The sequence below is a fragment of the Moschus berezovskii genome, chromosome 8 (assembly GCF_049115385.1).
Source record: "Moschus berezovskii isolate FMDL1 chromosome 8, NW_MosBer_1.0, whole genome shotgun sequence".
In the NCBI taxonomy this organism is placed as follows: Eukaryota; Metazoa; Chordata; class Mammalia; order Artiodactyla; family Moschidae; genus Moschus; species Moschus berezovskii.
Genome location: NC_142467.1, coordinates 98,388,310 through 98,412,838, shown reverse-complemented (window position 1 = coordinate 98,412,838; position 24,529 = coordinate 98,388,310). Strand labels below are relative to the sequence as shown.

Sequence of the window (24,529 nt, the reverse complement as noted above, 5' to 3'; positions counted from 1 at the left end):
CCCCGCGGAGCCTGGGAACAGCAACTCGCTGCGTCAGGACCACGAGGCTTCCTTCTTTTTTTTCCTGGAAGCTGTAAAGACGCCCCCGTGGCCGAGGTCCAGGCCGAAAGGGGAAGCGATGAGTGGGGGAGTAGGAGCGCCCATCCGTGGGGGATGCAGCACCCCGGATGTGATGCGCCTTTTGTCTTCCCCTCCAGGGTTCACAGGCGCCTGGAAGTGCCTTGGCCTGCTGCGGTCGCTTCTCGAGAAATCTCGGTGTCATCTGGGCGGGTACTTGCCCCTTAGGGCAGGGGCACCCGTGATCGAGAGCGCCCCAGGAGGATCCTGGGCCCCCACCGAAGCGAGGGACGGCCCACTCGATTAGAGGCCTGCTTGCGCTGGGGAGTTAGACTTGAGTTGGAATGCCCTCGAAGCTGGAAGCCTCAGTCTACCCCTCCTTGGCAGGGACACGATAACAGTCCCTACCGTCCAGGGTGGTTGGCAGGATCCAATAAAGCGCTTAGCGCAGTGTAAGCGCAAAATCAAGGTTAGCCTGGCCCGGGGACAGGAACCCTAGCTCCGGGAGCTGTCCCCGGGTTATTTTTTGGCTGCTGCCGCCAGGCAGCCCTCACGACTTGAATTCGGAAATTCCGGTGTTGAGCGGCCAGCGAGGGGGGACAACCCGACTTTGGCCAGGCACCCTCTCAATCCGGAAATGCCAGGGCCCTTGTTCCGGAGGGGAAAGCATAAGGTTTCCGGGAAGCACCGCCCCCTCGGCCCCCTCGGCCAGCCAGCGGTATAAAAGGACCCGCGAAGCCCTGCGCGCCGCAGTCTTAGCCGTGCTCCTCCGCCCCAGCTTGTCCGTCCCGCCTCCGCCTGCGATGGCTCCCGGCGCCGCCCCTGCCGCGCGGCTTGCGCTCCTGGCCCTGTTCGGTGCTCTGCTCCCAGGTGAGTCAGGGGTGAGGGCTGCCGTCGAGTCAGCTTTCGGGATCCGAGGTGCGCCCTGTGCCGTGGGAGGACCGGCTCCCGACCGGCTGGGAATAAGGCCATTCGTACTTAGGTCAGTGTTTCTGGCAAGTTGGGGTTAGAGGCACCGATCGAAAAGTCAACAGCCGAGGGTTCCCATCCAGACCCTTCATGGCCCGACTGTGTGCTCTCGGACTGCGGGTTGCCCCTCCTGAGGATCTACAGGTTTTCCGCTGTAAAATGGAGACGTTCAATCGTTCAACAGTGGCCATCTCGCGCAGTGGTTGTGTCCTGGCCCCAGGAGGTGGTCTGACAGTGTAGACACACGCCCCAACCTCTAGGTAGACTGGAACCCCCCTCCCCCGCCATGCACATTCCGATCCTCACCCGGTGCCCCTGGGGGGAAGTCCAGGACTCTGCTCAGGGGAATTCCAGGGCTGACCTGCCAGGGAGAAGAGGTTGAGAAGTGGGATGCCCCAGCAGCCCTTCCTCACCTCCAGCTAGGAGGAAGGGGAGAAGAGGAACTGTGCTGTGTGCTGTGCTAAGTTCCTTCAGTCGTGTCCAGCTCTTTGCCACCTCATGGACTGTAGCCTACCAGGCTCTTCTGTCCATGGAAGTCTCCAGGCAAGAATACTGGAACCCGTGTCTCCTTCGGCTCCTGCATTGCAGGCAGATTCTTTACTCCTGGGCGGGGAAGCCCAGGAGAAGCGGGACAGCTGGTCTCAAATGGTGGCCACTTCGAAAAGCAGGAGTGTGAAAAATCCACACGGTGGTTACCAGCTCAACGAAGAGTTCTAATCCAGACTCTAATCTGGAGTCTATGCCTTTCTAGCTGAGTAACCTCCCTTTGTGTGTGGGGCTCACCAGGCTCCTCTGTCCATGGGATTTCCTGGCAAGAATACTGGAGTGGGTTGCCATTTTCTCCTCCAGGGGATCTTCCCAACCCAGGGATCGAACCTGAATCTCTTGCACTGGCAGGCAGATTCTTTACCACTGTGCCACCTGGGAAGGCCCAGCATCCCTTCCGATCTCAAAATTTCCTTCTGAAATGGGAAGGATTCCAGAATCACCCTTGGAGAATTCAAAGAGCTGCTGTTTCCCTCCATCCCAGATGGAGTAGACCCAAAGTGGAAGGCAGAAATTTTTTTTTGCGGGGGGAGGCAGGTAGGATGGATGGGCTCAGAGAGACATTTTTTCAGCTTTGAAAGTGCCATGGTCTGAGGGAGCTCATCAGAACAGACCCCCTCTTTCTTATCTGCAGCCACTGACTACCTGCCCTGTGCTAGGAGTTACTTATGTCAGCGGAAGGTGTGGTGACTGTATTTGCCCACTTTACAGATAGAGGAAAATGAGGCCCAGAGAGGGGAAACTACTTGTCCAAGGGAGTGGGGACCAACCTGATTGGAGCCCCTTCACCCCTGAAGGACTGGCTCCCTCCCCTTGACCTCTTGGGATTGAAACATACACTGACTTCATGCTCCTCTTTTGCTAAAATCTTCCACGTCTGCTCAGAAGTTCCTCAGAATGAAGACCACGTCCCTGGCATGGCTTAACACTGCCTGCATGATCCTCTTAACCCTGTTCCCCCCAACTTATCCCCTTACTCTGATCCAGCCACCCTGCCTCAGGACCTCTGTACTTGCTTTTCCTGGAGGTCATTTCCCTTTTCTCTGGAATGGCCCGCTTCTGCTCTTCATCCTAATCTCTGCTCACATATTCCCCAGTCACCAAGGCACTGTCTGTTCTCTCATCCCATTTTGTTTTTGCCAAAACCCTTGTCAGCATCAGTTGTTAATTATGTTGTTTGCTCATGAATTTTTCTGTCTCCCACATTGAAGGCAGAGTTTTGTCTTGTTCAATGCTGTGTCCCCAGCATGGGCTGGGTGCAATAATATTGATGAGCCCCAGCTGTCATGCCTGACCACCCCCCTCCTTTTGATTCCAGGGCCTGGAGGTGCCAGAACATCAATATATCCTTCAAAAGCCATCATACCCCGTGGAGGCTCCCTGAGGGTGAACTGCAGTATCTCCTGTGACCAAAAGGCAACGTTTGGCCTAGAGACTGAATTAACCAAGAAGGAGGTGGACCGTGGGAACAACTGGAAGGTTTTTGAACTGAGTGATGTGCAAGAAGACATCAGCCTGTTGTGCTACTCAAACTGTCACAGCGAACAGACAGTAGCTTCGATGAACCTCACCGTATACTGTGAGTGGCTGGGTCCGGGGCCTGGACTAGGCAGACTGGGTGGGGGAGGTGGACAGGGGAGTCCCAGCAGGTTGGAAAGCCTTTGTGACTTGGTGAGTGGAGGCAGGGTCTCACTGAAGAGCTGGGGTTCCATCTTTGGAAAGTCTCATTGTTATCTGGAACCCTTCCTTGAACTTCCTTGGGCGTGCCTTTGGAGTATGGTCAGAGAATCAGAACATTCAAGAATGCTGGCTCTCTAGGCCTCTTTAAACAGATGACAAGGTCGTAGATCTGACTCTCTAGAAAAAGATGCTGGGGGTTCCCGGCAGTGGTTAGGATTTCAGGCCTTCACTACCTTGGACTGGGTTCAATCCCTGAGATCTACGATCCTGCAAGCCTCACATCTTGGCCAAAGGAAAAAAAAAAAAGATGAGAATTAAAATTAGCCCTGAGATGACACTTTTCACTTATTGGCAACAATCCAGAGAATTGATAACAGCTGTGCTGGCACGAGTGTGGGAAGCAGGTAATCCTGGGACATTGCTGACAGTGTGGTGGTGCAAAAAGCACAACTTCTAGTGGGGGAGGGGGCATCAGTCTTCAAAAATGTCACATAAGAGGGTCCTTTGATAGAGAAAACCCACTCCTGGGAATTGGGCCTATAGATGTTCCTACCCATGAGGGAACTGAAAGGGGGCAGCATTATTCACTGTGGCTTGATCTGGAAGGGCAAAAGTTTGCAAGCCACTCAAATATAGGGAACTGGGGAAAGAAAGCAGTGCAATCGTGGAATAGTATGCAACTGTATAAAAGGAGCGGAGAAGGCAATGGCAAGCCACTCCAGTACTCTTGCCTAAAAAATCCCATGGATGGAGGAGCCTGGTAGGCTGCAGTCCTTGGGGTCGCTATGGGTCGGACACGACTGAGCGACTTCACTTTCACTTTTCACTTTCACACATTGGAGAAGGAAATGGAAACCCACTCCAGTGTTCTTGCCTGGAGAATCCCAGGGATGGGGGAGCCTGGTGGGCTTCCGTCAATGGGGTCACACAGAGTCGGACACGACTGAAGTGACTTAGCAGCAGCAGCAGCGGTATAAAAGGAGACTGCTCTCCCCAACCCCTGGCAATCACTGGTCTGCTTTCTGTCTCTGTGTTTTCCTGGACGTTTCCTTTACATGGATCATGGAGTGTGTGGACCGGTGTATCTGGCTTCTTTCACTTATCAAACTGTTCAAGGTTTATCCATGTTGCAGCATGTATTAGTACTTAATTCCTTTTATGGCTAAATAATATTTTATTGTATAGATGTAGAACATTTTATCTACCCATCAGTTGATGGCCACTCGGCTTGTTTCCATCTTTTTAGGTGGGGTAGTGGTCACTCTAGCAGAGAGAGAGTGCTGGTAGTTGATGGGGGCATTTAGGGGACTTCTGGGGTGACTAAAAAAATTCTCCTATCTTGAGTAGTATTTACAAGAGTCCTAACCTTAAAGCAGTTATATCAACCTGCATATTTTTTTATGGTTTTCTGCTTCGTAGTATAACAATTAAAAATGTTTGTTTGTTTGTTTTAAATGAGATGGAAACTCCCAGGTGTACTGTCAAGCTCAAAAGAAGTAAGTTCCTGCCAGAATCAGTAGTACACCTACCACAGTGTGAGCGAGCCGCAGTAGCTAGGTGAGGAAGACTGTGTTTCTGCATTAAAGAGCCCTGAAAGGAAACACAGTGAACGACAATACTAGCCGGCTGTGAGGCGAGAAGCTGGGGGGCTCTGGGAGAGGGCAGGGGGTCTAGTTTTCTCTGTGTATCTTCTGTTTCCCTTGGGCATTTTGAACTGTGACAGTGAGTTAACATGAATATAAGCAATAAATCAGTTCAGTTCGGTTCAGTCACTCAGTCATGTCCAACTCTTTGCGACCCCATGGACTACAGCACTCCAGGCTTCCCTGTCTATCACCAACTCCCGGAGCTTGCTCAAACTGATGGCCATCGAGTCGGTGATGCCATCCAGCCATCTCATCCTCTGTCTTTCTCTTCTCCTTCTGCCTTCAGTCTTTCCCAGCAACAGGGTCTTTTCCAGTGAGTCAGTTCTTCGAATCAGGTGGCCAAAGTATTGGAGTTTCAGCTTCAACGTCAGTTCTTCCAGTGAATATTCAGGACTGATTTCCTTTAGGATGGACTGGTTTGATCTCCTTGCAGTCTAAGGGACTGTCAAGAGTCTTCTCCAACACCACAGTTCAAAAACATCAATTCTTCAGTGCTCAGCTTTCTTTATAGTACAACTCTCACTTCCACCTGGGTTCGATCCCTGGGTTGGGAAGAATCCCCTGGAGAAGGAAATGACAACCCACTCCAGTACTCTTGCCTGGAAAATCCCATAGACAGAGAAACCTGGTAGGCTACAGTCCATGGGGTCGCAAAGAGTTGGACATGACTGAGCGACTTCACTTTCACTTTCACCCTTTCTCACTTCCATACATGACTCCTGGAAAAACGAATCCACCTGCAATGCAGGAGACCTGGGTTCTATCCCTGGGTTGGGAGGATCCCCTGGAGAAGGGAAAGGCTACCCACTCCAGTATTCTCACTTGGAGAATTCCATGGATACTATATTATTCATTTGGGCTTCCCTGATAGCTCAGTTGGTAAAGAAATAGAGACATGAATTTCAAATGAAAACAGAAGAAAATAAAAATGGAGGAAAGAAAGAGGACTGGCCTACTGGCCTTGGGATTAGACAGCCTTGGGTTCCAGTCCCAGCATATGTGCGTATTTGTGTGTGTTCAGTCATGTCCTGCTCTTTGTGGCCCCATGGACTGTAGCCTGTCAGGCTCCTCTGTTCATGGGATTCTGTAGGCAAGAATACTGGAATAGTTGCTGCTTCCTACTCTAGGGGATCTTCTTGACCAGGGTTTGAACAAGCATCCACTGTCTCCCATTGGCAGGTGGATTCTTTACCACTGAGTCACCTGGGAAACCCCTAGTCCCAGTAGGGTCCTCACTAACTGGGTGACCCCAATGTTGGGGAGTGAGGGGGGAACCCATGGCTTCCTGATTGATTTTCACTTGAAACCTCCTTGGAAGGATTTAATGAGGCAGTGAGGCCTGAAGGACATTCTGCCTTCACAGAACCTGTGTCAAAGAAGCTTTGGGGTAAATATCAGGTTTGTTTCTGGTTTGAAGGATGTTTGAGCAGCGGCTAGCCAAGTGAGGGAAGTCCCCAAACATTCCCAGTGGCCTCTGAAACCAAACCCCCACCCAGAAACCTCCTCTCAGGACTGTCTGCCTCTCAGCCTGACAGTTGAGAGCCCCTCCCTCCAGGTTTGAGTCCTGCACGACTACATTTCTCCTTCTTTGGGTTCCAGACTTTACCTTAGTTTTCACCTCTGTGAAATGGAACAGATGGCTGTACCCAGTAGCAAGGCATCACCTAGGAAACACTGTAGCTTGGTCTTGCCCCACCACCAGTGGAAAGATAAGGGAGCATCTTATCCCTGGGTGGCTGAGCTTTCTCTAGAAGGAGTTGTAATTCCTGCAGGAGGGAAGCCCTAGCTGGGCTTTGTAGGACGTGTAGGAGCTGGTAAAGACAGGCATTCTAGTCAGAAGGAGCAGACTGGGCAAAGGTTTGGAGTGGAGAAACAAAGAGCCTGGGATTGGGGAAACCAGAGGGATTGACTATCAGAAGATCAGTATCACTGGAGCTGAGTCTGGCAGGACCTCGAATGCCAGGCTGTGAAGCTGAGACTTCTCCTCTGGAGGATGTGTAAGCAGACCAGGGATCTGGAGCAGAGGGCTGAACTTAGAGGAAGCCAGAGAGCAGCCGGCTGTGGACCCAATCCAGGTCACAGATCTCGTGGGCAGTGACACGTACAACCAGAAGGGAGTGACCGACAAACATCTGAAGGGTGGAGTAATCGGGACTTGGTTCGGGACTAAAGATGGGGAGTCAAGGAGGAACCAGTGGAACAGACCTCCTGCCCCAGTCTGGCTTTCAGGGCAAGGAGCTAGGCTTGCTGATGCGAGTCCCATTTGGGGACTGTGGTTTGAGGAGGCCTTCAGCTCTGCAAGCAAGGGTTTGCAACAGATGGTCAGAAGTAAGAGTTGAATGTCTGGGGCTTTTCTCACCGCCTCTTTTTTAACAGCTTTTAATGGACAATGCAATGAACTTTGGTGTATTTATAGAGGTGTACAACCACAATCTACTTTAAGAATGTATCTGTCATATCCCTCACCTTAAAATTAACCTCATGCCCATTTACAGTCACTCTCTCAACTTCTGAAGTGGATTAATAATAGTCCTAAAAATAAATAATATTACTTCTACCTTCATTAGTCCCAGCTTACAGCTTAGAAAACTGAGGCTTGGTTTCTATAGTCACAAGGGCTGGGACTATTCAGTGGCAAAGTCATTCCCCCATAACCCATAGCAAAGAAGCAGAAAAGCTAGAAATCAACTCTAGGCTCCTAACACATTAAGATCTCTGCTTTTTCTTTTTTTTTTAGTTGGGAAAGGAAAGTTTGCTTTGTTCAGAAGTTTGGCAATCTGGGGAGAAGGTGAACTCATGTCCCCAGACCAACTCCCAATATCACTGCTGTTTAAGTGACATTTTAGGGCCACTTGAGAAGGGACTAGGAGTGGGAAGCCTCAAGACCCCTCCTTGGGGAGTCTAGGGTGGAGTAGGGGGTGGGTCTCAATGCTAAGCCACAGCTCATGCTGGCAATTCCCACTGGCAGGAAGATCCAGGCTTAGAAGTCTTACCTCATGCAAAATGGAGACCCTGGCCTGTGAATACCCAGCCCACAGATGGTGGTTTCAGGGGATACTCGGGGGACTTTTTTTTGAGCATCTGTGGGTTGTTCTTACATTTTTGACATTTCAGGGGATCAGACAGTTTATTTGGGAACCTTCAAAAGCAGGCTTCTAAAAGGCCTCGAATAGGTGTAGGTAGTCCAACCTCATTCTTTCTACAAACACAGAGCACCTCCCATGTGCCAACAGTATAGCAGGGAACAAAACAAAGATTCCTGCCCTCCTGGACCAGCATTCCATGGCAGGAATAATAGAGAAACAGATGAACTCAGTCAATGATTTTGTACCTCAGAGGTGAGAGTTGCCATGGAGAAAACTAAGGCCACTTAGAAAACTAAGGAAGAATTTCTCTTTTTATTTTACAGCAAAGTCTAGAGACTGGGCAGCTTAAATGTACTGTATTTATTTGCTGGGACTCCTGGCAATAGACTTTGAAGTTCCTTTCCCGCTTGTGACTCTCAGATGCTGCGGTGAATAAAGAATTGTTTTGCCTCCTTCACAACCACTTGCGGACGTCTCACCCGGTTATCCTGAAGCTCTTAACATTCCAATCTGGCTTAGGTGGTTTGGGGAGTGTTCTGGGGAAAAAGTGGTGAGGTTCCTCGAGCAGGTGTGTCCAGGGCCAACACACACCCCCTGTGGGCAGGCAGCCAGCCTGTCCTGTTCACACAACACCCTTTTCCCCTGCAGGGTTCCCGGAGCATGTGGAGCTGGCTCTCCTGCCCCTCTGGCAGCCTGTGGGTGAAGAACTCAACCTGAGCTGCCAGGTGTCTGGCGGGGCCCCCCGGGACCACCTCTCCGTGGTGCTGCTCCGAGGGGAGGAGGAGCTGGGCCGGCAGCCATTGGGAAAGGGGGAGCCCGCTGAGGTCAGGTTCACGGTGCAGCCGAGAAGAGAGGACCATGGCACCAGTTTCTCTTGCCGCTGGGAACTGGACCTGCGGTCACAAGGGCTGGAACTCTTCCAGAACACCTCAGCCCCCAGGAAGCTCCAGACCTATGGTGAGGCACTGGGGAGCCAGCAGAGAAGATGGACTGAAGGGGATTTCTTGCTTGGGATGCAGGGTTCCTGGGAAGGAGAGGCCCCTGGCCATGGGGCTGCTGAGAAAGTGGCAACCTTGATTGCAAAGGCTTCTGGGAAGAGCATCTTCTTGGCCACTGGGGTGGAATGTTCTGGGCTGGGTGCCTGCACTTCAGAATGATCTGGAAAGGCTGTGACCAGGGCAAGTGGTACGTGTGTCTGAGACAAGAGTGACCCAGCCAGTTTCCCTGGAAGAGGGCGTTCCAGGTGGGGGGATGGAAATGACCCAGGAGAGGGCTTCAGGATGTCTGTTTACACTGGCTCTGTCTCGCCAGTCCTGCCATCAACCGACCCGCACCTTGAGGCCCCCCCGGTTGTAGAAGTAGGCTCACGGTGGCCGGTGAAGTGCATGCTGGATGGACTGTTCCCAGCCTCCGACGCTGAGGTCTACCTGGTGCTGGGGGACCAGAAACTGGAATCCAATATCACGTACAGTGGTGACTCTGTCTTGGCCAAGGCCTGGATGGAGGAAAATGAGGAGGGCACCCATTCCTTGAAGTGTTCAGTGAGTCTGGGAGAGGAGGCCCGGAGGACGCGAGGCAACGTGACCATCTACAGTAAGTAGAAACCCAAGTGAGCCTTCCGAGGGGGTGGGGCTAATGCCGGGGGCAGGGCTCACTGTGTGTCTCACCTCCAGGCTTCCCGGTTCCCACCCTGACCCTGAGCCCGCCTGAGGTCTCAGAATGGACTACTGTGACCGTGGAGTGCGTGACCCGTGATGGAGCTCTGGTGAAGCTGAATGGAGTCTCAGCTGAGCCTCCGGGCCCGAGGGCCCAAATGAAGCTGAACGTCAGTGCCGACGACCACGGGAACAACTTCTCCTGCTCTGCTGCCCTGGAGATAGCTGGGCAGGTGGTCCACAAAAACCAGACCCGGGAGCTCCATGTCCTGTGTGAGTGAGGCTGCTGGACAATGACCCCTAAGCTCCAAACCCCAAACACCAAGACCCTAAGAGCTCCTGCCCTCCAAGGCCCACCCTATCCCTACCAACCACCCCCAACCTTGCTGTGTTTCTTCAGACGGCCCCCGACTAGACCAGCGGGATTGCCTGGGAAACTGGACGTGGCAGGAAGGCTCGGAGCAGACCCTGAAGTGCGAGGCCCGGGGGAACCCAATCCCCAAGCTGAACTGTAGCCGGAAAGGGGACGGGGCTTCACTACCCATCGGGGACCTGAGGCCCGTCAAGCGGGAGGTGGCGGGCACCTACCTGTGTCGGGCCACCAGCACTCGTGGTAAAGTCACCCGTGAAGTGGTCCTGAATGTGCTCTGTGAGTTTGAGTTCTGGGATGGGCAGGGCAGGGGCAATTTGGCCAGCTCAACACTCACTGCTGCCTTGTGCCCTCCCCACAGCTGGCCAGAATATCCTGGACATTGTCATTCCGGTGGTAGCTGTGATCCTCATCTTGGGCGCTCTGGGCACCGCTGGTTATATCTACAACTATCAGAGGAAGATCCAGAAATACGAGCTACAGAAGGCCCGGAAGGCCCAAGAAGAGGCTGCCTTGAAACTGAATGCACAATCCACGCCGCCCTGAGCCCACTCAGGACAGGACCTCTTCAACTCCCCAAGCCATGACAAATGGGGCTGCATCAACAAATGGGTGGACACATGCCGTTAAGCTACACCCACCTTCCCTGGATGCCAGAGGACCGAATAGAGGACTCAGTCAGGATAAACAGCCTCTGGGGTCATGGCCTCTGCACAGATATGACCCCCAGGCCTCACACCTGACCTGGAGCCAGAGGACTAAGACAAAAGAAGGGGCCAAGATTCAGGGCACAACTCTGAGGGATGTCAAAGTCTGACCTGGCCGGAGGCTGTGTGATGGAGACCCTTACCTCCAGCATGGGGACACTCAACTGGGCAACACTGAAACTCACCCCCTGCTGCATGTGCTGAGGCCCTACAGTCCTAAGAGAGATGCGGCCCTGCTTAGACACATGCAGCATTGAAACACAAATCCCCACACTTCCTCTGAACAGAAACCAGCTCCGGCATTACTGTCCACAGACTGTTCCCAAATCGTGATGATGACATATTTATTCACTGGTTTTTCTACTAGCTATTTATTGAGTGCCTTCTACGGGGGCTAGACTTTGTAAACAAGAACATTGATTCCAGCCCTCAGGGAGCCCTCGGTCGAATCTCAGTCAGGGTTGTCAGGTACAGTTATTCTGGCTGTGCACTGCACAAGAGTGCCTGGCAAAAAGATTAAGTGGGGCTAGTATTTCCCACTCCATTGGCCAAGCTGCTTTCTCCCAGAAAGGGATTAGTAGTGATGATAGGGTATTGCTGGTGACATGCCCAGAGATGACCCACTGAGCCCTTATACCCCAGAACTAGCAGTGACCTCTGTTCAGACACCTCTCCACCCATACGCATCTCTGCTAACGCTCACAATGACACTTGGTTGTTTAGTCACTAAGTCATGTCCGACTCTTGTGACCCATGGACACTGTAGCCTCCCAGGCTCCTCTGTCCATGGGATTCTGACACTTGGTGGCAGGCCTAAATGTTGGTGCTCACTCCTTGATAGCTACACCACAGGGTCGCATGAAACTCTGCCTGACCCCTGTGTGCCCCTGCCTTGCCCTTCCTGTTTCCATCTCGGTGGGACCACACAGCTCCAAATTCCTGCAGCGATGAGGGTCCTGCAGGCAGTGGGGAGGCGAGGCCTGGGAGTAGCCCCTCCCAGCGTGGGAAGCCTCTCCCTTGTGCTAATAACTGTTAGCTGTTTCATCCTCCCAGCCTTGTGTGCATTGAGGGGAGGTGTCATGTCCAGCTGGAGCCTTTCTACCAGTTTTCCTACTTCCTCTCCAGGAAAAGGCTGAGGGTTCAAGGTCCAGCCCTCAGGCTCTAATCCAAATGTGAGGTTTATTAGGGCCTTTGGAGACTTTAGTGAAAATGAAAAATCCCTCTCCAGAAAAAAACATGACGTTTGGTTTGGAATGGCGTCGAGAGTCCATTTTTTAAGCCGTGGGAGTGGGGTGTATCCTGCAACGCTCCTGGGCCCCTCAGTCTCTGTCTCACCCCCTTTCCCCTCTCCCCCCACCGGGTGGGGCCGAGGAGGCGGTGCTACGAGCCTCCTTATCTGCAGAGCCAGCCGGCTCCCTGGCGCCCAGCCCTTCAGTCCGGGCTTTTTGCCATGGGGTCTCTGCTCCTCGTCTCGCTACTGCTTTTGCTGTCGCCCTCCCACCCGCGAGGCGGGAGCGCGCGGAGGCGTCGGGGTGCGCGGACGCAAAGCCCGGGGGGCAGCTCTCACCCATCGTTCTGGGTGAGCTTAAGCCCCGACTTCAAGGCAGTGCCGCTGGGGGGCTCTGTGTGGCTCAACTGCAGCAGCAGCTGCCCCCTCCCGGAGGGCTCCAGCCTCCACACCGAGCTGCGGCGGGGTGAGACGCTCAGTGGGCCCCGCTGGGTATCCTACCAGTTGCTGGATGTGAGGGCCTGGAGTTCCGATGTGCACTGCTCCGTCACCTGCGCGGGAGAAACGCGGGGGGCCACCGCCAGGATTACAACCTACAGTGAGGGACAGGGCTCAAGCCGGTCTGGGGTGAGGGGAGGAGGACGGAGTGGGGGTAGTTGACAGTCGCGCTAGGAGGAGCCCTCGGACCTTGCCCAGCGGCCCCCTCTTGCTTTAGAACAGCCAAGCAGCGTGATCCTGGAGCCTCCGGTCTTAGTGGGCAGTGACTACACTCTGCGCTGCCACGTGACGCACGTCTTCCCCGTGGGCTTCTTCGTGGTGACTCTGAGGCGCGGTGGCCGAGTCATCTACTCTGAGAGCCTGGAGCGCTTCACCGGCCTGGATCTGGCCAACGTGACGCTGACTTACCTGTTACCCTCCCGGCCCGGTGACTCTGGGCAGCCCGTTACCTGCCACGCCCGCCTCAATCTCGACGGCCTGGTGGTCCTCAGTAGCTCGGCACCCGTGACGCTGCCAGTCCCCGGTGAGGCACCCTTATAATCCTGGGAGGAGTGGGGAGGTGTTATGACCCCAAGCAGGGTGCGCGGGCCAAGCTAGAGCCTGTCCATGGGGGTCGTCACACCTCCAAGGGCTCTGTTTCGAATTCTCCCCTCCTATTCCCAGCTTGGAGTCCTGCGTCCAAAGCCTTGGCCTCTACCTCCATCGCAGCCTTTGTGGGGATCTTTCTTGTCGTGGGGGCCCTCTGTCTGCGAAAGTACCTATCGATGCAGTCTCCGGCATAGAGGCATTGGTCCATGCAGGCTGAACTGGAGGAAAAAGGAATCTGGGACAATTGGTGGAACCTTGCCTGGATCAATAAAGACTTTCTCAGCCAGCTCTGCCCCTGGGCATAAAGTTTCCCCATTAGGGCACCTCCTATGACTGAAGTGGTCTTCTTTTTTGGCCTAGCCTCTTCTCCAAGTTCCTTGTCTTCCTGAGGGCCTTTGAGGTTTCCTCACTCTGGTCCCCCATACCGGAGCCCTAATCCCTCTGCGTTGCCAGCTTGTGTAGTAAAAACCTCTCTCCTGGTCATTATCAGTGAGGAGCAGAAGGGCAAAACATGGGCCCTAGGGGGCTTCAGGATCTGAGAAGGCGGCTTCCTGGTGTGGCTTCTTTTGATTGGCTCCAGCGCTGCCACACAGCAGCTCTGATTGGATGTTAAGTTTCCTACCCCGCCCCCTTGAGACCTTGCACTTTACTGGAGGGCAGGGGCGGGGAGAGAAGTAATCCCCAGAGTTCACCGTTAGCTCTAGGAGGGAGGGCACAGGTGGGCGGAGTCATATGTATATTTTGAGGGACGTGGATCTGCAGAAAAGATACCCGGGTGGTGACTGAGGAGAAGGAGCAATCATATGGTGTGTGTGTGGGAGGGGGCGGGTGTGTGTCATAGACTCACAGCCTGGAAACATCCTGATAGTCACCCGGCCAGGTGGGCACATGGAGAGCGTCCAAATCTGGGGCCCAGAGTCAGGGTCAAAAGTATCACAGCTGGCCTATTGGCCTCGGGTGGACACAGAATCCAGGCCTGCAGCGGATGCCTGGCAAGGCCCGTGGGGTCCAGGGCCCCGCCCGCCGCGCAGAAAGCGGATGGGGACGCTCTTTGGCAGCCCCAGCTCACACACGCCGCGCAGACACGTGCCTGCTGCACGCTGGGTAAATACAGACCCAGAGCCGAGCCGACCCTAATTTAGACGCCCGAGAACGCAGCGCGCGCGCGCACGTGTTCCCAACTCCCTGTCACTTTCGTCCCCGCCCCTTCTGTCGCGTGCGGGGGCGGAGCCAGAGAAAGACTAGAGGCGTGTCTGTAACTCTCAGCTCCCAGGGGTTAAAAGGGGAAGGATCAGTGAGAGAGGCATCCCGAAATCTTCTCCTAGAATCTTCCCACTCGCAGCTTCCGCTTCTCAGATCTCTCCTAGCCCCCGACACAATCCCCGCCTCAAGAGGCTCTGGTAGGAGGGATTAAATATGGAGATGGAGTTCGGAGTCCAGCTCTTTATGGAATCTAAGCAAGTGGTGGGTGGGGGTTTGCGAAGGACAGCCCTGCATCCCCCACAACCTTCACGTCGCCGCCGGGGATGACGCGGGAGCGCGCAGTCGCCCCCAGAAGGCTCCGGGCGATGGGGCCGGCCTCCACGTAGACCCCGGGGGTCGCTAGCTCCTGCCAGCACGCCTTCACCAAGGCCGGTAGTCTAGTGCAAGCTCGCCTGCCCGCCCCCTACCGCCGCCTCTGCTGCCGCCCCCTCCTTGGAAACCAAGTTACCAACGTTAAACCAATCCCCGAGCGCAACTCAGCCTCCTCCACACCCCACCCGCCGCGCAGCGCCGTCCTCTAGCCCAGCTCAGCGCTCGCGGTCCCCTCGCCTCCTGCGCTTCCCCCGCGGCGGCGATGCCAGGGCCCTCGCCAGGGCTGCACCGGGCGCTGCTCGGCCTCTGGGCTGCCCTGGGCCTGGGGCTCCTCAGCCTCACAGGTAAGCCGGTCTGGCTGAGGGTGGACAGGGTGGGGGCGGAGTTCCTGGACCCGAGAAGCGGCCACAAGCTCCTCCCCTCTCCGCCCTCGCCTCGCTCCCACGCTTCTGCTCCCACCTTGAGCCCCGGGGCCTTCTTCTTTACCCTCTTCCCCCCAACACACACTGAAGACCCAGCCTCCTGACTTCTCGCTCAGGTCTCTACCCTGCCTTCTTCGAGATCCTGGTTGCTCTTTTGCATCCATCCTCGAGCTCTGGAGATCCCACGTCTCCCTTGACCCTTCCCGGGGTACCTCCTTATGTTCTACTATGCACCATAGCCCCTACGGCATCTTCCCTACTCGAAATCAACGAAGACCCGATCTCACCAACTGCCGTGACTCAAAGGCGCTGTTTCTGCTCCGCTCGGAGCCCTGGCAACCGAGTCCATCGGCTGTTGGCTGTTCCCGCGGTTCTTTTCTTGGGCCCAGCCTCAGACCTCTTTCCGTACTCTTCACCTCTTCACCGGGTTTGGAATCCTCCCTTACCCTTGCTTGACTCAGTCTCATCTCTCTTTCGACACCCCCTCCACTTCAACCACAGTCTCTCCCTCTCTTAGCGAGAACAGTGAGAACCAGGTGGTTTCCCTTCCTCTGCCCGGGGTCTCCTCCTCCCAGCATTGCTGTGTGCATTGGAGACCCCATCTTTCCTCTCTTCTCTCCCCTCCCCGTATGCTTCCCCATCACTCTACTGACACGTTGGAGAGCAGGACACTTCGCTAACGTGTACCAGAGACATCCTCGAGGTCTCGGGAGCGCGCTTGTAAACTCGAGACCTCGGCAGGATTTGGAACTCCCGGCTGTGGCCTCTGCTCATTCCCTGGGAATCCCTGACTCGGGCAGAGGGGCACGTCGATCCCAGGGAGGTGGCTCCCAGGCTAAGCTTGCGTTTCTCCGAGCAGCCGTCACTCAGGAACCTTTCTGGGCGGACCTGCAGCCCCGAGTGGCGCTCGTGGAACGCGGGGGATCGCTATGGTTGAACTGCAGCACCAACTGCCCACGGCCCGAGCGCGGTGGCCTGGAGACCTCGCTGCGCCGGAATGGGACCCAGAGGGGTCTACGCTGGCTGGCGCGGCAGCTGGTGGACATTCGCGAGCCGGAGACTCAGCCGGTCTGCTTCTTCCGCTGCGCGCGGCGCACACTGCAGGCGCGTGGGCTCATTCGCACTTTTCGTGAGTTCTCAGCGGCCACGCTCTTACTACACTACTTTCCCTCCCTTCCAGGTCCCGCTCCCTGGGTCAAGGGGTCCTCTCCTCCAGACCCCACTCTCTGAATCCGCACCCCTCCCCATCTTGGTCCCCGGGGTTCCAAGCCAAGTCCTTCTGAGCCTGGCATTTCCAACAGCCGTGGTTCCTCCTCCTTGCAGAACGGCCAGATCGTGTGGAGCTGGTGCAGCTGCCTGCCTGGCAGCCGGTGGGCGAGAACTTCACCCTGAGCTGTAGGGTCCCCGGTGCTGGACCTCGTGGGAGTCTCACATTGACCCTGTTGCGGGGAACCCAGGAGCTGATCCGCCGCAGCTTCGCCGGGGAGCCACCCCGAGCGCGGGGCGGCGTGCTCACAGCCACGGTCCTGGCGCGCAGGGAGGACCATGGGGCCAATTTCTCCTGCCGTGCTGAGCTGGACCTTCGGCCGCATGGCCTGGGGCTGTTTGAAAACAGCTCAGCTCCCAGAGAGCTCCGAACCTTCAGTGAGTAGCTAGGAGGAGAAGGGGCCCAAGAGGGGTCGGGCTGGTGTTTAAGAATTTTGAAGGCAGAGAAATCAGAATTCTGATTCTTGCTCCAACACTCACCAGCTGAGTTATTTTCCTCTCTGCCTTGAGGATAATTCCATACTATAGTACATGTGAAACGCTTAGAATATATTGAGCGTTCGGTGCAAAAGTTCAAGCTCTGTTTTTCTACCACCAGCCCTGCCTCCGGAACCCCCTCGCCTCACTGCCCCCCGGCTCTTGGAAGTGGGTTCAGAAGGACCCGTGAGCTGCGTCATTGATGGGCTGTTTCCAGTCTCGGAGGCTGGTGTCTACCTGTCGCTGGGGGACCAGAGGCTGAGTCCCGATGTCACCCTCGAAGGGGACGCTCTCATGGCCACTACCACAGCCACAGCTAGCGCAGAGCAGGAGGGCGCCAGGCAACTGGTCTGCACCGTGACCCTGGGGGGCGAGAGCCGAGAGACCCGGGAGAACGTGACTGTCTACAGTAAGAGTGGGACCTCGGGGATGGAGCCAGAGGAAGACGGAGGCGGGGCCAATAGTGGGTGGGGCCGTGGTATCCGAATAGGCGTGGCCCGAGAGTTCCGAAGGGGCGGGGCAGCTACTACCTGCTGGATAGTAGCTAGGAGGTGGAGTCTGAGCTGCCCCAACCGCAAGATCGCAGACCCGACGCGGATACCTAGATATGTCGTCTGACCTCCTCAAGGGGGCGGGGCAAGAAGTGAGAGAGGCCCGAACAGCCCACTTGTGGGGTGGGCGTGCCCACAGGGGTCTGGGGCGTGGCGTTTGAGCTGAGTCTTGGAAAGAGGGGCGTTTCTGAACCTGCACTGTATGCACTGTTCGGCTGCAGGGGGTAAGTTTCGGGTTACTGAGCTGCAGCCTTGAGCGGTGGGAGGGGGGTGGTCAGTGGTCTCCCGGCCAATGCCCCCCGCCCCAGGTTTCCCGGAGCCCCTCCTTACCCTGAGCGAGCCCAACGCCCCCGAGGGGACGATGGTGACAGTAACCTGCGCAGCGGAGACCCAAGCCCTAGTCACACTAGACGGAATTCCAGCTGCGGCCCCGGGACAGCCCGCCCAGCTCCAGCTAAACGCCACCGAGAACGACGACAGGCGTGGCTTCTTCTGCGACGCCACCCTCGAAGTTGACGGGGAGACCCTGAGTAAGAACGAGAGCGTAGAGCTGCGCGTTTTATGTGAGTTGGCCTTTAACCTCTCGCCCCCCTCCTCGTCATTTCAAGGGCCTGCCCGATCTCTGGCGGTGTCGTGGAAGTGGAGACTTTTCTCACGTCTAGGCTCCTGTATATATATGCCCCTGCCCTCAGACGCTCCCCGGCTGGATGATTCGGACTGTCCCAGGAGCTGGACGTGGCCAGAGGGACCAGAGCAGACACTGCGCTGCGTCGCCCGCGGAAACCCACAGCCCTCGGTGCACTGCGCGCGGCCCGACGGCGGGGCGGTGCTGGCCCTGGGCTTGCTGGGTCCGGTCACTCGTGCGCTCGCTGGCACTTACCGCTGCACTGCGACCAACGACCAAGGCCAGGCGGTCAAGGACGTGACCTTGACGGTGGAGTGTGAGTGGGGGTGCATGGGGCACACCTCTGTCTGGTTCTCAGGTCCTAGGGGTGGCCTGACTATAGAGGAGGGTGGAAACAGGGTCTAAGGTGTGCTTTTGAGCAGGATTTTGAGAAGGTGGTAAGCGGGATTTTGGGAAGATCTTAAGAGAAGGACGGAGAGGAGGAGGTGGGAGTGTCCACAGGGGCCTGGGGCATGGCATTTGAGCTGAGTCTTGGAAAGGTGGGTGCTCCAAACCAGGTAACAATTTTTAGGTCAAAGACTGGGGAGGGTCAAACAGTGATCACTGCCAAACTCCTTTGCTTCGGTGACCAGTCCCTGTGCAGAGTGTAGCCTGCCTGCCTAGGATGGGAAAGAAGGGTCCAGGGACTCTAGACTGTCCTCTAAACCCCAAACTCAACAATACTCCCCTCTCTAGATGCACCAGCGCTGGACAGCGTGGGCTGCCCTGAACGCATTACCTGGCTGGAGGGAACAGAGGTCTCCCTGAGCTGTGTGGCTCATGGGGTCCCACCACCCAATGTGAGCTGTGTGCGCTTTGGGGGAGCCGAGGTCATCGAGGGCCTAATGCGTGTGGCCCGGGAGCACGCGGGCACCTACCGCTGCGAAGCCTCTAATGCTCGAGGGTCGGCAGCTAAAAATGTGGCTGTGACAGTGGAATGTGAGTGGGGACAACACGGTTCAAGATGGGGCATGTGAGAATAACCTTGAATAAATGACTTCCAGTTGCTCTGCTCCCCCAGATGGCCCCAGGTTTGAGGAGGTGAGCTGCCCCAGCAACTGGACATGGGTAGAAGGATCTGGGCGACTTTTTTCCTGTGAGGTGGCTGGGAAGCCACAGCCAAGCGTGGAGTGTGTTGGCTCCGGAGGCACCAGTGAGGGGGTGCTGCTGCCGTTGGCACCTCCAGACCCAGGTTCCAGAGCCCCCCGCATCCCTAGTGAACTGGCACCCGGTACCTACATCTGCAATGCCACCAATCGGCACGGTTCCATGGTCAAGATGGTCACCGTGAGCGCGGAGTGTGAGCGAGGCCCAGGCGGGTGGAGGGTAGGGGGCGCTCCGGGTCTCGGCCCCTCCCTGACCCACTCCCTCCACCCCTCCACAACCCCGTGGCTGTTTTGCAGCGCCACCGCAAATGGATGAATCTACCTGCCCAAGTCACCAGTCATGGCTGGAAGGCGCGGAGGCTGCTGCGCTGGCCTGCTCCGCCCGGGGTCGCCCCTCCCCGCAAGTGAGCTGCTCCCGGGAAGGCGCGCCCCGGCCGCAGCGGCTGCGTGTGTCCCGAGAGGATGCGGGCACTTACCGCTGCTTGGCCACCAACGCACATGGCACGGACGCCCGGATCATCACCGTGGGCGTGGAATGTGAGTAGGGCAGCACCAGATAGAGGGCACTCCGTCTCCAGGACAGTGAATAGAAGAGGTGGGATTGCCTAGGGTTGTTCAAGGGCACCTCTCCTAGTCCCGTTCCCAGGGACAAGGAATTCCGGCCTTAACATGAGGGTAAAGGAAAACTCCAGGGAACAAGAGCCGGCTCCCCTCAGTTTCTGGGTCTGAAAGGCAATGGCCTGGGTCCCCACATCCTTCCACTCAGTGAAGCAGGGCTCAGTTTCATCCCAACAGGCCAGTGGTAGGGGGAGGGGACTCTGATGGAAGGCAGAATCCTTGCCTGTTCATTTCAGGAGGGGAGGTCTCAAAAGGGGGCGCTTGGTCAGCATCTGGCCCCCTTCCACACCCTGTCCCCTGTAGACCGCCCAGTGGTGGCCGAGCTGGCTGCTTCACCTCCAGGAGGCGTGCGGCCAGGTGGGAACTTCACGTTGACCTGTCGAGCCGAGGCTTGGCCCCCAGCCCAGATCAGCTGGCGCGCGCCCCCGGGGGCGCTCAACATTGGCCTGTCGAGCAATAATAGCACGCTGAGCGTGGCTGGCGCCATGGGTAGCCACGGCGGCGAGTACGAGTGCGCAGCCACCAACGCGCATGGGCGCCACACGCGGCGCATCACAGTGCGAGTGGCTGGTAAGTGGCAATGGGGAGGAGGCGGGGTGAGGGGTCGGAAGGCGGCTGTGACCTGCGCCTTGGTATTATTGATCCCACCCTGCCTCCCTCTCAATCTCCACAGATGACACTGATGGGAACCAGAGTAGAAATTAGGGGCGCCCTGATGGGTGGGGCTTTGATGGCGGGTTCGAGGTGGCAAGTGGAGGGACAGGGGAGCTGATTGGAGTCAAAGTAAGGGAACCTTCGAGGATGTGACTGTTATGAGGACTTTATATTAACTTGAGCGGTGAAGACTTGATGCAATTCACCCTCCACTGTGTCTCTGTGGAGAAGGGGGTTGAAGAGGGACCAAGAGAAGAGGATTGGGGTGAGGCCCCCAAGATTCCCACTCTCGTTTCGTGTATCTCTAGGTGGGGTGGGGTATTTTTTTTTTTTTTAACTTTTTTTGCCGTGTGAGATCTTAGTTAGTTCTCTGACCAGGGATGGAAACTGCGCCCCCTGCAGTTGAAACGCGGAGTCTCAACCGCTGAGGAAATCCCTAGGGGCTGGGGTCTTTCTGGGGAGTAGAATGACCAGGTCACCCTCCCCATCGTTTTGAGGGTGAGGAGAGCTCATTGACTTGGTATCCCTGGGGTTAGGAGCTTTTATCCTCCCTGTGATTGGGTGGTGTGTAAAATGGGTCAAGGGCATCACCCGAGTTGGGGGTGCCCTTACTGGGGTCACTCTTTTCCTCCAAGGCTGAGTTTCCTGATGCTCCCTGCCAGGCGCATGAGGACTGACTTCATGCCTTTGGGGAGGGGACAGAAGTGGCCCGGGCTTGGCGTGTGGACCGAGCCCGGAGCTCATCATCTTCTTTGAGCGTCTCCACCCTGCAGGTCCGTGGCTCTGGGTCGCTGTGGGCGGCGCGGCTGGGGGCGCGGCACTCCTGGCCGCGGGGGCCGGCCTGGCCTTCTACGTGCAGTCCACCGCCTGCAAGAAGGGCGAGTATAACGTGCAGGAGGCCGAGAGCTCAGGCGAGGCCGTGTGTCTCAACGGCGCGGGTGCCGGCGCCAGCAGGGACGCAGGCGCTGAAGGTGGAACAGAGGCTGCGGGCACCTCGGAGGTGCCGGCAGGGGGCGAGGTCTTCGCCATCCAGCTGACGTCAACGTGAGCCCGCATCCCTCTCCCCGCGGGCCGGGGACGCGCCCCCCCCAGACTCACACGGGGGCTGATTTATTGTTCTATTTATTTATTTATGTATTCAATTCCAGGGGCGTCACCCCGCATTTTCTACCCCCTCCCCCAATAAAATTTTTATAAAGGACTCCGGCTCCATCTGCTTCAGTCTGCGATGGGGAAGCAATCCAGGGTTTGAATCCCAGCCCAGCCGGTTACTGATTCAAAAAAACCTTTTGGCTTTTGAGGATCTACTACATATCGGGCACGGTCCAAGCCACCTTTTCATGACTAGACCTGGAGTTTGCTCTCCATGCCCTGTTTCCTGCCCTCCCTAGACCCTTGGGCCAGGGTGGGGACCTTGCTCCTTCCTCCCTTTCAGCCGCTTATCTCTTCCGCCCAGCGCTGCCTTCTAATCCGGCTGATGTTTGGGGGTGGGAGCTACATGAGCTTTCCCCCAGGCCCGGTTCCGAGCAGAGCTGAGCCTGCCTTCCTTGAATGGGTGGAGGCCCTTCCCAGGGGTCTAGGCATCGCCAGGCCACGAGGCCCTGCAGGGATGGGTAAACAAAGCTGTGTCTATGAGTGTCAGCCCCTGGGCTGTCCCTCCTATTACAGAGTCCACCCCTGCCCCACCCTCAAGGCCTCCTCCATCCTGTGCCATCCGTAATGGAGTTTACCCCGACCTGTCTTTCAGTATTTTTTCTTATTGGCTGCACCTGCAGCAGGTGGGATCTTAGTTCCCCGACCAGGGATCAAACCCATGCCCTCTGCATTGGAAGGCGGAGTCTTAAGCACTGGACCACTGGGATGTCCCCCAACGTGCCTTTCATCGACTTGGCCATCATGATTCAGAAGAGACACAGAGGGAATCAGCCGCGTGCCCCATCCCTCACAGCACACCACCAGCCATCCACCTCACCCTCCGCAGCAGGAGAGAACAGCTGTGCCTCCGCTGCCCCAGTTTCCTCCTCCCTCAAAAGCAGGAATACAGAGCTGCCAGAAGGAAGCAGGCCGGGGACAGTTCCAGCTCCTCAGGCTGGCCCCTCCACCCCAACATTTCAGGAGAAAAGGTGAGAGCAGGAAATGGGGGCACCAGAAGCCAAGCCAGTGCTGGGTGCCGGGTACAGAAGGCGACAAGGCCCAAGCGAGGTGCAATCCCTGCTGTACCCCCACCCCCGCTTTATTCACCTCTCTCTGCCCTCATCCGAGTCCTCAAGGTTTCCGGAGTCCCACAGAGTCCTCCCTGCCACAGGGCTTTTGCTCGTGCCATTGCCTCTGCCTCAGGCATCCTCACCTCAAATAGTCCCCGTGGCTGGTTCCTTACCATCAGGCCTCTACACAGAGGTCACCTGCTCAGAGAGGCCTTCCCTGAGAACATGGTATCATCCCCAATTCCTCACCTCCTTATGTACTTTATTTTCTTATTCTTTCTTTATGGCTGGGCTGGGTCTTTGTTGGTTTTCACTGGCTTTCTCTAGTTGCGGCAAGCATGGCTACTCTTCATTGTTGTGTGTGACCTTATTGCGGGGTCTTCCCTTGTGACTCAGTGGTAAAGAATTTGCCTGCAATGCCCTAGCCACAGGAGACACGGGTTCAATCCCTGGGTCTGGTAGATCCCCTCAAGGAGGGCGTGGCAACCCACTTCAGTATTCTTTACCTGGAGAATCCCATGGACAGAGGAGTCTGTCGGGCTATTCAGTCCATGGGGTCACAAAGAGTCGGACACGATTGAAGCGACTTAGCACGCATGCACCTTCTTGTTGCCGAGCACAGGGCAGGCTTCTGTTGCTGCAGCTCCTGGACTCTAGAGCACAGGCTCAGTAGTTGTGGCCCATGGGCTTAGTTACTCTGCAGTATGTGGGATCTTCCCAGATCAGGGATTGAACCTGTTTCTCCTTCACTGGCAGGTGAATCCTTTACTCCTGAGCCACCAGGGAAGCCCTCTTTTTTCTAATTCTTTTTTTTTTTAATTTGGCTGTGCCAGATCTTAGTTGCAGCATGTGGAATCTAGTTTCCTGATTAAGGATAGAACTCAGGCCCCCTGCATTGGAAGCGCAGAGTCTTAAACACTGGACCACCAGAGAAGTTCCTCTTTTTCTCTGTAGCATGATCACTACTTGACATCCTGTTAGTCTTCACTGAATATTTGCCTACTATCATCCTAGAATATTGGCTTTGCTAGAGCAGGGACCCTGTCCTATTCCCAACTTAGTGCCCCATGGGGGCACACAATACTTGCTCAATAAACATTGACTTAGTGGATGCAACTTGGTGGCTACAAACAGCCAGGGCTTTGGTGACACACAATCTGAGACCCTTGAGTGCTCCATCTATCCCTCAAGAGCTTCTCCATGCTGGGCACTGGTGGTGGGGTGGGGAACTCATGGTCAAGAACACAGAGGTGGTGAGCTTGGATCTCTGAAGTAGGGGAGATGAATGTGAATGAAACAACCCTGGGCCAGTACAGAAATGAAACATTTAATTAAAATTTTAAATTATTTTTGGCCACATCACGTGGCTTGTGGGATCTTTGTCTCTCAACCAGGGATTGAACCTGCACCCCCTGCAGTGGAAGCACAGAGTCCTAACCACTGGACTGCCAGGGAAGTCCTGAGATGTGAAACTTCTGAACCTCTTAGAATCTCCACAGGTTCTAAGAGGGAGATGTGTTCTAAGAAGCTGAACTAGAGCCTGATATGGGGTGGGAGGGGTGTCCATTTTAGAATGGATGGTCAAGGAAGGCTTCTCTGAAGATGTGGTGTCCTAACAGAGCACCTTCCCACCTACCCCACAAAGGATAAGGTAGCAGCTACAGGAGAGGTGCAGGAGGGAGTTCTGAGCCGAGGAAAGGCAGGATGGGATGAGTCGGGGATCTGAGGGCCGAGGAATCTGGCCCCAAGCCTTCTCCACAGGCTCAGTCAGGAGAGACAAACAGGATCTCAGAGGGGTTTATCTTCCCTCTGAGGCCAAGCAGGCCTCACTCACCCCCACCCTCCACAGCAGGGACCATCCCACCCATCCTTGACACTCCCCTCCCTCCATCCCTCCCTCCTCCCCTCCTTCTGGTCGTGGTGGCCTGTATGTCCCAGCAACAGGGGCAGAGCTCAGTCTCT

The 24,529-nt window shown here is 56.0% G+C and overlaps 3 protein-coding genes across 5 annotated transcripts in view; all 3 read left to right on the top strand.

Annotated features, from left to right (window-relative positions):
- The window catches only part of ICAM1 (intercellular adhesion molecule 1), a 34,963-nt gene extending 22,993 nt beyond the window's left edge, over positions 1-11,970 (top strand). The window contains exons 1-7 of one of the 3 annotated variants that reach the window (XM_055429609.2): positions 673-927; positions 2,891-3,151; positions 8,633-8,941; positions 9,296-9,577; positions 9,658-9,912; positions 10,040-10,252; positions 10,371-11,970. In XM_055429609.2, coding sequence (XP_055285584.2) covers positions 861-927; positions 2,891-3,151; positions 8,633-8,941; positions 9,296-9,577; positions 9,658-9,912; positions 10,040-10,252; positions 10,371-10,555 — 1,572 coding nt within the window. In that variant the 5' untranslated portion in view covers positions 673-860 and the 3' untranslated portion in view covers positions 10,556-11,970. Of the gene's footprint in view, positions 1-672; positions 928-2,890; positions 3,152-8,632; positions 8,942-9,295; positions 9,578-9,657; positions 9,913-10,039; positions 10,289-10,370 lie in introns of those variants that run through there. The other 2 variants (XM_055429608.2, XM_088839019.1) reach the window with 2 other exon arrangements.
- A 120-nt stretch (positions 11,971-12,090) lies between these two features.
- Positions 12,091-13,553, top strand: ICAM4 (intercellular adhesion molecule 4 (Landsteiner-Wiener blood group)). The gene is made up of 3 exons (XM_055429611.2): positions 12,091-12,542; positions 12,660-12,965; positions 13,106-13,553. Exons 1-3 carry the CDS (start codon positions 12,167-12,169, stop codon positions 13,222-13,224), a joined length of 801 nt encoding a protein of 266 aa, XP_055285586.2. The 5' UTR covers positions 12,091-12,166; the 3' UTR covers positions 13,225-13,553.
- Positions 13,554-13,760: 207 nt separating this feature from the next.
- On the top strand, positions 13,761-21,538 carry ICAM5 (intercellular adhesion molecule 5). Its single transcript, XM_055431197.2, has 11 exons — positions 13,761-14,949; positions 15,887-16,156; positions 16,351-16,671; positions 16,892-17,179; positions 17,630-17,884; positions 18,014-18,262; positions 18,682-18,924; positions 19,007-19,285; positions 19,389-19,628; positions 20,013-20,279; positions 21,137-21,538. The coding sequence occupies exons 1-11, from the start codon at positions 14,868-14,870 to the stop codon at positions 21,409-21,411; spliced, it is 2,769 nt and encodes a 922-aa protein (XP_055287172.2). The 5' UTR covers positions 13,761-14,867; the 3' UTR covers positions 21,412-21,538.
- The last annotated feature ends 2,991 nt before the right edge of the window (positions 21,539-24,529 follow it).

What these genes read in the sequence shown, in the direction of transcription:
- ICAM4 (XM_055429611.2), top strand. Translation starts at nt 12,167, where the DNA reads ATGGGGTCTCTGCTCCTCGTCTCGCTACTGCTTTTGCTGTCGCCCTCC. An exon ending in CGCCAGGATTACAACCTACA is followed by an intron (nt 12,543 to 12,659) that starts GTGAGGGACAGG and finishes CTCTTGCTTTAG; the next exon opens with AACAGCCAAGCAGCGTGATC. An exon ending in CGTGACGCTGCCAGTCCCCG is followed by an intron (nt 12,966 to 13,105) that starts GTGAGGCACCCT and finishes TCCTATTCCCAG; the next exon opens with CTTGGAGTCCTGCGTCCAAA.
- ICAM5 (XM_055431197.2), top strand. Translation starts at nt 14,868, where the DNA reads ATGCCAGGGCCCTCGCCAGGGCTGCACCGGGCGCTGCTCGGCCTCTGG. An exon ending in TGGGCTCATTCGCACTTTTC is followed by an intron (nt 16,157 to 16,350) that starts GTGAGTTCTCAG and finishes TCCTCCTTGCAG; the next exon opens with AACGGCCAGATCGTGTGGAG. An exon ending in TGTGGCTGTGACAGTGGAAT is followed by an intron (nt 18,925 to 19,006) that starts GTGAGTGGGGAC and finishes CTGCTCCCCCAG; the next exon opens with ATGGCCCCAGGTTTGAGGAG.